Here is a 14,370-nt window from a genome sequence, read left to right as displayed (position 1 = left end):
ACTTTCACTATTAATTCTTCAAATTTTCTAATGCATCTATACATGTTGTTTCTCCAGAAAAATGGGCAAGACTAAGCCCAGAACTAAGAAAAAAAATTACTTGTTTTTTTTTTAGCACAACTGTATTTCCTTCAGCAGAAGAACTATAGCACAAACTCCATGGCTTTTCCAGATTGTTTTCAAGGCTCAACTAAATTACACCTGAATTGCAGGATGTTACAATCTAATCTGACCTTAGCCTCTATTGTTCTGGACACATCAAAGTATTGTAACCCAATAAAGATTTTTCAAGGTAGTCATGTGAACAGTTCAAGCACATAGCAGCACACATTCCACCTCTCCAGCAGTGCTCATTTTGTCTTATTAAGATAAGGATTTGTCTCATGCATGAGGACACACCCATTCAAACAGACAGCAGTGCAGTCAGAGGTTAGCTCTCCCTGTGGACAAACCCAAAAGGCATTTTAACAGAGAACAACTTGAGTAGCAAATAGGTCTCTACTGTAAAAGCCATTGCCCAGAAACTACTGGATTCCAACTCCTGCTACTTGTTGGGGGGGTTCATTCCTTTGATCTGCAGTTCACTAATTTGGTTGGAACTCCCTGTACCTTGGAAGGAGGAGCTGCAGGTTTAGGAACCAGATTTTTGTAGACACTTGGGACAATGGTGGTGGCTTTGTTGCCATTTGCCAGGTGAGAAACTGGTGATGTAAATGCAGCTGAGAAGGCGGCGGAAGGATCCTCTTTTGAAACCTTTTTGATGACCAGCATCTTGGTAGGTTGCTTGGCACTAGGGGGGTTTTCTGTAAAAAGAGAACAAGAGATTCTGAAATACAAATATCCAGTTTCAGAACAGCTTCACTACACTGGTCCAGTTCCTTCCTCCCATCTTAGACACTGCACATCTGATTCTGAGACCATCAGCTGCTCTTTCCTTTCAGCTCTGAAAGAAGATACTGGATGTGGTATTTAAACACAATTTTTTCTAATTTAAACACAACAGGTCCCTTGATGCTGAAAGGAAAAACCTTCAGCGACATCAGTTAACAGCCTTGCACCATTCTACAGAAATCAGAACAGGTATGAGCATTTTTTTGAGCAACCATGGATCAGCTTTATTAATTCACTAACACAGCAAAAATATTTACATAACCTATACCTCAAAAGACACACTGCTTTTACAAACAAGCACTTTTAATGCTTCTTAGGCCAAATAAACACATTTCCAGGAGCACAACAATTAAAAAATACTAATAGTATAAACAGATAAAAGCCCTATAAATGCTGTCATTAAGTTTCGAGCAGAACAACAGCTACCTGACAAACATGCAAAAAGAATACAACCCAACAGTATTGCAAGAAGTGTTTTTGAGTTTGTTTTGCATTTGTACTATTTACAGTATCTGACCCAACCAGTTATTAACAAATCTGTGTTTAACTGCTAGAACTGGTACCTTGTTTCAGTTTTTTTTAAAGGCATAGATTCACAGAGTACATCAGGATCAAAAGCAAGGCTGTTCTGAGTTTAAAAAAATCAACTAAACTCAAAGCACAGAACTATGACAGCTTTGCTGTATTTCCACTATGAAGATCCCAAGTCAGGAACTAATGTCTAGTTCACTCCAATCTGCTCTGCCCTTCAAGTGATGTCTGCGTGAAACGGTAACTGCAGCACGACAGGAAGCAAACACAGAACAGTGACATTACTGCCACTGGCTGTTTTTTTATGACAAGACAAGCACAGTTTCAAATAGACAAAAAGGTCAAGAGATTAGGGAATATTGTGGGAGGAAAACAGCGAAGGACGGAAAGCAGCAAACTGTCTGCTTCACTCAAATCTTTAGAATATTTTTGAGTGAAAAACTCAGCATTTAAACACTGGTTACAACTTTCTGCTCCATCATCAGCATTGTGTACAGTGACCTTTACCTACCCCATACTCCAGAAGGTGTCCCTAAAGGTTTGTTCTGGTTGTTCTGTCTTCCAGCTTCTGGATTCAAAGATGGCTGTAAAAAGACAATGTAAATGAATATATTGTTATATCACATATAACCAAAAAAAAAAAAAAAAATCAGTATTAACATTTTGCTTCCAGGAACCCAGAGGATGGGTAGATTCCTCTGAACAGCAGCTGAAGTGGAAGAGAGTGCTTTGCCACAAGTCATCAGAAAATCAAGTTTGCCTTCTCCTTGCTTTCTGCTGTATTTCCAATGGAACTACCAGAGGGTTCAGGATAACTCCTCTAGTCTTCCACTACAATTAAGTAGATTCTATCAACCAGTACATGCATAAAAAAATTAGATCAGCAGCTCAAAAAAGAAAATAGAATCCACATCATTAGTAAATGAATCTATCCTTCTTTCATAAGTATTTTAATACAATTATGCATGAGCCAATTAAAAAAACACCCCAAAGCAATACTAGATTTATAATGTAAAGGAATATATTTACTAACAAAAAAAAAGGAGGTACATTTAAATTTGTATCAAACCTCAGAATTCACTTTTTAGGACAAGAGTGCATGCAGACTCAGTGGTCTCTGCACACTTACATGAGATTCAGTTTCAGAATTCAACTTGGTGGAACAACTTATAGACATGTCCAAGCTCAAAGCAGAGTGAAGAAAATCTAAGCACTCAATGACAAGTGTTCTTGATTAGCTATTCCTCTTCCCCTGTCCCAAATAACCTCAGTTCAAAATACAGCCATCTTTTTCCTCTTTTTAATGAATTCCTCACATGTCAGTTACTATGGTGACAGCACAACTCTGTAATAGTGAGTATCTGAAATAGTAGGTATTTCTGTTCTATAAGAGTAAGGAAAAAATGTCACACCATAGCATAAATTCCTCAGTCTCCAGAAACTCCTCTGTTTAAGTGTTTCAATTTTTAGCTACAGGTCAGTTCTATAGCAGGGGTGCTCACACTTGGACAAAGAGCCTGCTTTGCAGACCTCTCAGGAAAAGTGTTGTCAGCCATGCAGGCCCAACAGCTACACACTTAACCACAGCATACATCAGTTTCACCCTATGGCAGAGACAGTACAGGAGTTACTAAACAAAGCTTGCTACTAGCCAGAGTGTGGTATTATCATAAAAATGAGGGAAGTAATTAGAGAAGAAAGAGCCATGTAGCTGGGGAAGGCACTCATCAAGGCACTGAAGAGGAGAATGAAGTAAGTGGAAGAAAGATTTAGACCAAGATAGACAACAAGAGATTGCACAGTTGCAATCATTGCAATATTTCTAGATTTCAACAGACTTCTGACAGTCAAAAAAACCAGGCTTATAGAAAGCCTGAATTACAATATTCTTGAGAAATCAGCTAGTAGAAATCCACACACAAGCTTTATTCCCACTCTCCAGCTGCTAACCACTCTGTGATGTAGGCTCTTGCTCCAAGCAGCAGCAGCTGAACCAGAGCATGCAATCACTTCCCAGGCCCTTCACTGAAAAAAAACCCAGCAGCTTAAATCAAACTACCTCCTGTGGCAATTTAAGTGTAGGCTCTGGATTTTGGCCTGAAGCAGCTGTGGGTATTCAAGTATTTCACTCTGACTCGTAAATTCCTGAGCAGAAGCCATCAAACTGCCACAACAATTTTAGCTGTGAACAGCCTTCCAGAGACAAATGCTGAATAACACAGCAAAAACCTCATCATGATGATACACACAAGTGTGCACAGTATCACCAGAACCTCTCATGACAGGAGGCAGCAAAGGCTTTAGCACTGAAGATGAAGACAGAGGAACTGCATTAGGGGAAGGGACAGAGCTACCAGAACCTTACAGAGGATATTCTCATTACACTGGTCAAGAAGAGCCTAGAGACAGCAAGAAATAGATGCAGAAAGAAAAACACATGGTCTGATGATATAACACTCTTCAGGGGTCAGGAGAAATAGAATTAAATTGAAAAGAGAAAGCAGAAAAGGTGCACATCTCTCAAAGCATTAACATTGACAAAGGCACATGGTAAGGATGAAAGCTGTAATTCAAGAACTGTTTGATAAAGTTTGAAAAACTGAAGATATTTGGAGATGACCAACTCAGGCTCAAGAAACCCTGATCCACAGATTAACAGAGAGAGAGGAAAACATCTCTGATAATACTGTTCCAGAAGATTCAAGGCAGATGGTGGCTAAAGTCTGAGCATGTCATGAACAAGCTTGGGAAGGTTATCACAAACACCAACACATATCAGAGTGACGGAGACAGGAAGACTGAAGCAGGCAGACTAAAGATAAACTGAACAGATGTTTTTCTAGGAGCAAAAAAAAGGCTTTGTAAGCAAAGCCACAAAGTCAATACAACTACTCTTTCTCTGTCACCTTATGGGTTTCACTGAGGACCTGGTTTGAATGTTACAATGCCTTCAGTTCACAATAACCATTTGGCAAAACATATGAGCCAAACTCCATAATCCAACAGGTCTTCAAGTCCTGAGGGCTCTGGGTACCAATCAGTATCCTATCAGCGCCGGAATAATTTTGTTAAATTTGTTGTGTCTCAAACATGGAATGGAATGTAATTCTAGATCCTCACCAAGTATCAATGCTAATGCAAACGAGATCTGAAAAGCCATTTTCACACCTTCCACTTCTAGTGAGAAGCTACACACTTACAAAGTCTTCCTCCTCGAACTGCAAATGCTCTTTATCTTCCTTCTTCTCTTCCCTGGATTCAACAGGCAGCTTTTCTTGAAAGGCGGAACTTTTCCGAGAATGGAAGTTGCCATTCCAGTGGCGATGAACTCCAGTTCCTCCTCCTCCACGCTGGTTCACACCATCATGGCCCCGTGAGGGACCATGCCAGCCAGGCTGACTGCCAGAAAGCCCAACATGAGCTCCTTTAGAAACACCAGAATCTACAGAATCATGGCGGAGAAGGGACGGCTGATGCCAGCAGTCTAAACAAAAGGAGACAAGGATGCAAATTAAAAAATCAACACAGTATGCAGAATACTGGAAATATCAGGTTGTTTTTCTTGTTGTTCAGCCAGTGCTCACTAAGGAACTGATGAGCTGAACTTATTAAGTACTGTGTGATTATATCAGAAAACAAATCAAGCTACACAATGCACATACAGCTACTATGAAAATCTCTTCAGGCCTGAGCACATTGCAGAGGAGAAGAGAATAGCACAACTTGCTCATAGGATGCTTTAAAAAGGTACAGTCTGGGAAAATGTTTCTAGTCTGCTGAATTCCTCATTCTGTAGAATATTTCTGTTTGCTCTCAGGCTGCATTCTGATCCTTCCTACTTACCTCCCGCAGTTCGGAGGGGCCCATTATTGAAAAATCCATCGGAAGAGTTGTGTCTCCTGCGGCTCACACCAAAGCGGCCCTCTCCCCGTGGAAGATGCTCTCCATGTTTCTCAAAGGTGGCTGCAGGGGACTGCAGAAAGTAAACATGCAATGAAGCACTCATTTGGACTCTCCAGGAGCCTGTCAGGCCAGCAGTGATATTTGGCTAACTGAAAAAACCACCAACCCCCACATTTCTGTATCAGTTTTCAATACAGCATCCATAACTGCATTGATTAGCCAGCAACGTCAATGAGCCTGGATGGGATCAGAACAGCTCATAAATCCACCTGTCTCACACAGAATCACAGAGAAACCAACACACTGATCTTACCCGTGGCCAGAGCTGTGAAAGGAGCTGATCTGTGTTACTGTTACCTTGGTTGACTGTGGTGTTGAGAAGTTAAGCCAGGCAGGAACAAAGTCATGCTGCGCCATTTAGGTCCAGTGTCTCCCTTCAATAAAATGAGGCATCAAACCTCATGGCCAGGCTCTGTAAATGAGAAGAACATTCCCTGTCATCTTACTCAAACTGAAATAATAATGCAATTTATCTCTCAACTTTTGGCCTATTTAAATTGGAAGGATAAAGTGCTGAAGTTTTTTGTATTATACTTGAGCATTTTTCTTCTCCTGCTGACTTTGTTCCTCTGACTGAAACAGGTAAGAACTTCAACAGTCCCAGTTACTTCCTGTTTACAATTAACACACCCATGAGGTTCATGACAGAATGGGCGTGGAGGGGGAAGAAAACAGAACCAATGGCACAGAAAAGCCATACAAGGCAGATGTAAAAATCAAGACATGACAGAATTTGGGGACAATCCTTCATTGTCTGACAGTCTGCATGTTTTATTCCAGAGGCTGTAAATCAAATATGACCAACTGGTGATGTTAAGAGACATTCAAAGCAGATCAGAGACCTGAAAGACAACCATATGCCAGCTCCTGCATCCCTATGTTCTTTCCAATGTATCATAGCAATTTTTATTGCTCAAAATGATGAACATTTCACTATTGCACCGTATAGCTGAATTCTACCTTTTTTGGTGGAAGATTTTCCAATTCACCATTTTGCTTTATTTTTCAACTTTAATTTACCTAGAAGCAAGTCAACACAGTATAAGCAAAGTAGTAAATACATATGATCACTCACCCTGAGTTTGGCCTCTGCAGTCCAATGTCCTCAGTCTGTGTGCTTCAGTGACCTCTGGGTTCCTTCCTTCTGCAGAGTTCTGAAAGGCCAGCCTTGAGGCAATAGTGCGTCTCGAAGCAGAGCACGAGAGGCCGCACTTCGTGCCAACTGCGCCCTTCACCCCCTCAGCTGCTCATTTTACCCTCTCTTTGCACTCTCACTACAAAAAAAAGATACCTAAGAAGGTAATTTATATTTAAAAAAGCCACGCCCACGTTCACCTCATTAAATTTCCTCTGGTCGTGGTAGTACAGAAATCAGCCTTTACATTACAAAAAGGTTTGTCAAGTCTGCGTGACAACATTCAGAGCATCATCATGGTTAATAATGAACAGATACACTCAAGGCTGCTGGACAGTTCATGATCTGCAGCAAATCAACCTAAACACTCTGGAAAAAAGATGTTACATAAAAATGTTTGCCCTAAATGCTGAGATCTAAACAAGATGCATCTGCCCAAGTGCTCTTAAAATATAAATTTCATTTTTATCACATACATCTGCTAAAAAAAGGTAAAATATTTAAAAAAATGAATGTTAGGATATACTCTAGTCTTCACGTAACTTGGCTAATGCTCCACAGAGCTAAGCACTACTTGATATAAAGCTCAGAAGCAGGCACAAATGTTCTCCCTGTTTTTCACCATTTACATGCTGAAACATAGGTCACATGAACAAAAAAAAGCCAGGTCCAAAAATAATCTCTTCTACTCTATTTTTTGTAGACTGGGTGCTGCTTTTAAAGGGACACAATTAATCCACAAGAGCTTCTTGTTCTACAGTGAAGAGTTCACTTCTGGGTCATAGTCCTCTTCCATCAAAGAGGTGAGACAGGAACTGTCGTCACTGTAAAAAACCAAACACAACTCCATCAATTCAAGTGGCATAAACACGACAAAGTATGACTAAAGAGAAGAACAGAAAGGGAAATTGAGCAACTATAGTGCAAGTGCCAACAGCTATCTGATCTCCAATCAAAACAAAACCTGAAATAATCTAATTAAAAAAGAGTCCCTGAAAAGGGCATTTTTACTTTTAAATGATCACTTCCCTGATTTAGTCCACAAAAAGGCAACAAAAACAATCAGAATAAAGGGAAGACTGGAGAAACTGCATGCAGCTGATGAAAGCAATTCCACACTTCATAGCAATTTTAAAACCTGTTGCTCAAATAATGAGACTTGGGGCTGCAGGTAGGCCTGGCCATTCCAAATGCCCACAATCTCATCTCTACATGCCCACATTATTCCTAAGCTGCTCCAGTACAGCCAGAGTCCCCTCTCAAGAGGATGATGTCAGTAATAAAATGGTATTCCATTAACTTCTCCATGGAAAACAGCACCATCAACACCAATACCTGAGTTACTTTGCTACGACATTTCTTCTTGAACCATCCCACCTGACCAGAAGCAAATAGATAGTTTAGTGATCCTAAAACAACTGACAAGTTTTATTACTGTTTTGATGCCATCAGCCGTTTCATAGGATGCATTTAGGTGTGCCTTATTATGCTTTTATATTTGACTTATCCAAGTTCGTTTTCTTTGTTTGGATATGTTCCATCCTTTGATCAGTTTTGGTTTTCACTGTGTATGTTATGTCATGTCATTCTTTACTTTTAAAGGAAGTTTTAAAGGTGATTTTGATCAAGGTTCAAAATAAACACACCCTGGGGAACAGTAAAATAACCACCACCTTCTATCTTCTGGGTCACACCTTTAATAAACCCCATTTTTTTTTCCCCTGGAAGTAGATGTTACTGTTGTATAGAGGAGTCTGGAGAGATGGAAACACTTCCGCACCTAAGCTCTGAGCCACAATCACATTTCTGCAGACAAAGTAAGAACGAGCAGCCTCACAACACATATAAACCACCAGCCAAGATGAGGAAAAAGCCAAGCACTCATGGCCACACACAGTACTGACCTGGGAACTTTCTGAGCACCCCACCCTGTGCTACAGTCTACTGAACGTCACACACTGCAAACAACTAAAGTTCTAATCTATAGAAACATGGTTTTATATTGAAGTGTGCATAATGGACATAATGGAACATCTGCTGCAGACAGAACAGACTTCCCATCCTGTTGAACTCTGTACAGGTACAGAACTCCTTCAGATGTGACCTTCTAAATCTATTACCAAAGGTTTGAGCAGTAAGCAGAAGATAAAACAGGGACAAAGTCAATGCAGTTGACTGTATTTAAACAAGATTCATTACCTTCTGAATAAATATGCTTTTCAGAACAAACTGTATAGCAATTAAGCTACGTCAAGCTATTGATAGAAGTTAAAAAATGTAAGAAGTTGATTTAATGAACCTTGAGAATGGTTCACAGCAATGTGAAAAATGGACCTAAAGAAAGCCCACTGAGAACTGTTCTCTGGATTTAAGGTATCTAAATAAATGAACACCACAGAACTGCAGTTTTGAAGTAAGAATGAGGTCTGAGCACAAAATAAAAATAAAAACACCACAGGTTACATTTACCAAAGAGGTTCCCAGTACTTTTAGAAAAGGCAGGGGAAAAGCATGTCAACAGTCTGTGGTGCTGCGAGTCTTCCCTTTATATTTCAGCACAACCAAAGTGAAGATGAAATATTTTCTAAAACTCCCAACCACCAATTTATATATGATCTTGCAGAGATTTGGGTCTCCTAAGCTGCTATTCTGATATCACTGTTAGTATGAGTGACCAAGGCAGTTCCTTATCAGTGCCTAACGTGCAAGTAGACAGCCTAGGACAATGCCTAGACCTGACTCCAAAATTCAGTAGGGACATACACAACTCTTCATTCATCGCCTTCCTGGGCATGTCCCAACACAGAGAGAACAACAGATGCCACATTTAAATGCAAAACATTTTGCTAAAGCAAAAACCTTGTTAGATGAAGTGCTGTAAATTATAGTAGCACTGAAACCCTCTGGTCTCCTGGATTAGCCCACATGTCCCCTTCCCACACACACTCTGAATCCTGTCCAACAGCACAACTGCAACCTACCTGAGACACCTCCATTAACCCACCACTCTACTGACAACAATGTAACAAAATCCTAATGGGAAAGACCCAAAGTCTCTCCATTACCCTCTCTGACAGCAACCCATAGTAAATTCTTGAGAAAAAAAGCGCAAGACCAAGAACAAATAGCACCAGGACTCCCAGGATACTTACTCAGACTTTCAAGCCAGAGTCTGTATTACCATTTAATACCAGAGTTCTATGCAAATCTGTTCAGTTGCTTTGTTTTCAGACACATTTATACATTTCTGTCTCCCAAATGAGAGTGGGCACAGTTTATTTGTGCTTTATGTAGAAGTCAACTTGGAGCTATTAAAAAAAACCAGCCTAAATTCAACTGGGTATTTTCTTGTGCTACCAAAGTGCCCAACCACATTCTATTCAGTTTTTCATGATACTCAGGATTTTACCCAAGGTACACAGACTCATCAAGTCATGCCTCTTCCAAACTAAGAGTATCCATGGAAGCCTTCTGAATGCTTCTAATCATCCTTATTAGCCTTTACCCTATTCTTTAGGTATATCATCACCAAAACAGCATCAAATGTTCATGATTTGGGAGCATGGCCCATTTATACAGGGGCAAAACTGTGCATTCCTAATATCTAACATAGTTATTTTTTCCCCTATTACTACACAGAACTGAAATGACCTTTGACAACTACTCAGTTCTTCTATTATTGCATTTACAGTTCAATTGAACTGATCTCTGCTTCACTATGGAAAACACAAGGACAAAGATCATCAGTAGACACTCCCAATTCCAGAAAAAAAGCAAACAAAAGTGCTTGTCAATGCAAATCAAATTAATTCTCGCTTTCCTTTTAAATGAATTAAAATGTGAATTATTTCTGGTAATAAGAATCAGAAAAAGAGAAAAGAATAGCAATATCACTAAATGAAATGTTCTCTAAAGGCATACCTCCTTTCAGAACAATGAAATCTGCATTAATGAGCTTTGGTGTGGAAAAAAACCCTGTCAACTATCCCAAAATATTATTTCACCCATCAAAATGGATAAGCCTTTGGTAAGTAATCTAAGTAAGAAAAAGAATTAAACTCTGTATTAGCACCTGGGTTCCACTTATTTTTAAAGGTTCACTAGAACTGTTAACAATTTATATTATAACTTTTTACATGTAATATTAAAAACGTCTTAACTCCTACTTCATAGCAACCTATTTTCTTAAGTTTTTGTTGTTCCAGAAGTATTTTTCCCTTGTTAAGTGCTTAAGTTTCACAACTAAATATCACTGTGTCATTTTACATGCAAGTAAAAGTGGTATTTATCACTGAGTCAAACAAAATTGTCAGGTGTTCTTTTATATATCAGATTTTATAGTGTGTTTGTCTAAACAAGTATTAAAAACTGGCATGAAAACAGAAGGAACATACAACCACATTGAATTTAAAGAGACACAAACCACAATGAGAAACATGCAGTCAGAGACAAATCCCCATTCTCCAATATGCGCTCCGCAGAGTTCTTGCTGTACCTCAGTTGAATGGAGTTACCTGGTTGTTTTCAGCCTTCTGCTTACTTTCATTTCTGCTCCTAACAGACTTGATCAGACTTAATCTCTAAACCAGAGTTTCTAAAGCTTTGAGTCTCAAGGTGAGCTTTTCAGATACACCTGGCAGTGGGAACCAAGGAGGTGCTCAATACGTTAAGACCTACATTGACCAGAACATGGGCCTAGAGAGACAAGCTACATATAATCAGAGCCAATGAGCTATGACATTTTTCACTGGAAACGGATCAAGATACTTCAGAAGTCCTAAGAAACAGAACAGATGAGCCTCAGCAGTGGTGCATTTTTCCTATTACTTCCTCTTCCATCTCTTGCCTTGGCCTACAAGGCTGTGGAAACACAAGGAGCAGCAGTCTCCCCTGAGTTCCAGGCTGCCTGCTGTGCCATGACGTGCTGTTCCAGTTCCTCTCTGGGAATACCTGGAACTAGGGCTTCCAACCTTCGTCCACATTACTGCAGTGCACATTTCTGAAATGGACACATTTTACTGGGTGCTTTTTCTGCTTCATGGTACCCTGCAGACACCCCCAGCTCCTTTCAGCACTACTGTCTACCAGGAATCCTATTAACTGCAGCCTCTACTTCAGTTTCTCCTTCCCTGCAACAGCAAATAATAAAGACAGAACCTTTAGCAGAAAACCAGCATAAAAGTAAACTTTTACCCTTCATTACACATTTATCAACCCAGTTAATAGCAGCTGTAAAAGGTCATAAGGGCAACACCTGTCTATCCCTGCCACAATTTTAGTTCACTGCATTTCTAGCTATTACTCTAAATAAAACGTATTTACTTTAAAGAAGTAAAAATTTGTTTTTCTAACCAGCCAAGTCAATGGGGATTTCAGTAATATTCCTAAAGATCAGATGTCAGCTGGGTTGCAAAAGCATTCAGAAGCATTAGTGAACAATTTAATGGATGCAGGAGGCAGAACAGAATTCACTTCCCTCATCAGTTTTCTTTCTGTGAAGCTCTTTTAAAGTTATTTAATCAAGCAGATATGCCCAAACATTCAAAACAGACCACTTTCCACTGAGCCACTTTTTGGAGCAGTGTCACTGAACAGGTGTATGTTGCTTTAAAATAAGGAATTACTACAATATGTATTCACTAAAATATCTCTTTCTAATAACCTCCAATTCACCCAATACATTCACAGAAATAGGGAGCCACAGCCTGGGGTCCAACTGTGGAAGAGTCAGAAGTATGCTACAGATTTCCTTAAGGATATCAAAAAGCCTCACATGAAATTTCACTACCCTGAAAAAAACTTAAACAGAACATGGCTTGGTCTTACATAAACATTTAATTTAGATAATAATATTTGGGCACACAAACTTAAAGAGTATCTAGTTACAGCCCCCCTGCTACAGGCAGAGACACCTTCCCCTTGACCAGGTTGCTCACTTCAAGGCATCCACAACTTCTCTGGGCTATCTGTGCCAGCAAACTCCATTTATAACATAATTATAAACTCTGCTTCAACTTTGCATGCATTATTAGGCCTTACTGTAAAATAAAAGTGCAGCGTAAGTCATTCAGTTGTTGTAACAACTGGTGAGCCACATCCTCACAAGTTGAGATAATTCATTTCCAGTTTACCTACATAAAGTATCTACAAGAAACCCCTTACTTTCCTCTTGCTTTCACTTCCATGAATACAATTGTGTAGACACACCTTCACAATCTCTGCACAGCTGAAGTGCAGCTCCCTTTGGAGAGGAATGGATCGTACAACTGGCACAGCTCAACACCTGAGCTACAGGAACCAGAACTATATCCCAGAGATGCCATCACTGCCCGTTTTTTCCCATTATATCCCACAGTCAGCCCTCCAAAATGACTGCACAAATATAAAGGACAGCCCTATTAATTAAAAATACTGCAAAAAACATTGTTTAAATGGTATCTGCTGCTAAAAAAAAAAATCTAGTATCTAAAAATGCAGAGCATCCCTCATAACAGGTTTTCTAGAATTACAGAAATATGAGCCCATTTTAGAACACTAAATGATGGATTAAAATGTTAATCATGTACTAAACTAAAATCTTCCCAGATACAGATATTAAATGTTTTAGTGAAGAGCAGCTATTACTGAGAGATATACACCTTATTTTTTAAGTTTAAAGCAAATTAATCTATCTTGCAGAGTCATCAAAACTGTTTTGCATTCTAGACAGAACGCTGCTATATAAATCTGTATTCCAAGATGAAAACATGCCAGAAGCTTGGCCATACAAAAGTTCTTCCAGAGTAACAGGCTAGGGATGGGGGGAAACAGTTACATACCTGACCATTTACACAAACCAAATGACAAATTTAAATGAACTGAAAACAGGTTAAGAAAGGTCCATACATCTATGTCCTAATCCCCTTTTTTCTACTGACAGTCCTTCAGCTGGTATCTCACACAGCTCTGCTTCACAAACAACCTGTCCCTTCACATACTTACTTTCCACTTCTCCAAGGTCATGCTGACCCAGTCTTACCTCCTTCAAAACTTCTGGACAAACACATACTCCCACAAAACCACATACTGAACAAAGCCTTAGCACTCTGCTCTTGTGAATACATACTGAGATCTCAAGTGCAGGGGTAAGGAGATGATTCTTTTCCTTTCTGACAACAATTAAAGATACAAGGGAATACAAGAGTAACAACCAAGTAACAGAGAAAAGTGACTTTTAGGACTGTAGAAAAGACTCTTAATCGAACAAGAAAACACCACTGACAAAACTACTACCTTTAGAAATGCTATTGATTGAATGATACCTGCCCTTCAAGCTTCTCTTGATCCAAGTTTCTGCAAGCAAGGTTACCATAAAAAAGCCAGCAAACTTGTCTTTGGAAGCAAGTTGTACTTAACTCAAAAGCCCAAAGCACATTTTGGAAAAGGCAGCATCTGGGGAACCTGTACAGAAGCCTGTGTAAGATGATAAGCCTCTGGCCCTCAGCCAGCAAGTGTGAGACATCAAAAATGAACCCTTGCAAGGGGTTTTCGTGAGTTCACTCCTCAAAGCAGCAAGAATACCAAGCTAAAGCCATTTAAAAGCTAAAAGGTTCAACTTCTCATAAGCACAAAATAGGAGAGCACAGACTTTTTAGATATTATGCCTACCACCAATTATTCCTGTGTGTTTCATACTGCGCAGCCACTGGCAATGCTGTCAGCCCCTTATCCACTCTCCTGTGCCTGTGTAGATTCCACTTCCCTCCAGGGTCCCTTTAACTGTCTTTAGTACTGTTTATGTTAGAGAACTGTGGTATTTACCTGAAATATTAAAGCCTGTTTACTGCTCTACCCTGCTGCAGGGAGTAGAG

General features: G+C 39.7%; 1 protein-coding gene across 1 annotated transcript in view; it reads right to left on the bottom strand.

The window, feature by feature from the left end:
• The window catches only part of GPBP1L1 (GC-rich promoter binding protein 1 like 1), a 31,912-nt gene that overhangs the window by 10,064 nt on the left and 7,478 nt on the right, over nt 1-14,370 (bottom strand). The window contains exons 2-7 of the mRNA XM_030953211.1: nt 6,461-7,344; nt 5,683-5,797; nt 5,266-5,395; nt 4,623-4,906; nt 1,934-2,006; nt 610-803 (exon numbers count right to left, since the gene is read on the bottom strand). Coding sequence (XP_030809071.1) covers nt 610-803; nt 1,934-2,006; nt 4,623-4,906; nt 5,266-5,395; nt 5,683-5,742 — 741 coding nt within the window. The 5' untranslated portion in view covers nt 5,743-5,797; nt 6,461-7,344. The remainder of the gene's footprint in view (nt 1-609; nt 804-1,933; nt 2,007-4,622; nt 4,907-5,265; nt 5,396-5,682; nt 5,798-6,460; nt 7,345-14,370) is intronic.

Source organism: Camarhynchus parvulus, chromosome 8, assembly GCF_901933205.1.
Source record: "Camarhynchus parvulus chromosome 8, STF_HiC, whole genome shotgun sequence".
NCBI classification, from domain to species: Eukaryota; Metazoa; Chordata; class Aves; order Passeriformes; family Thraupidae; genus Camarhynchus; species Camarhynchus parvulus.
Note: the sequence above shows the minus strand (reverse complement) of the source record. Positions and strands in the feature narration are given on the sequence as shown.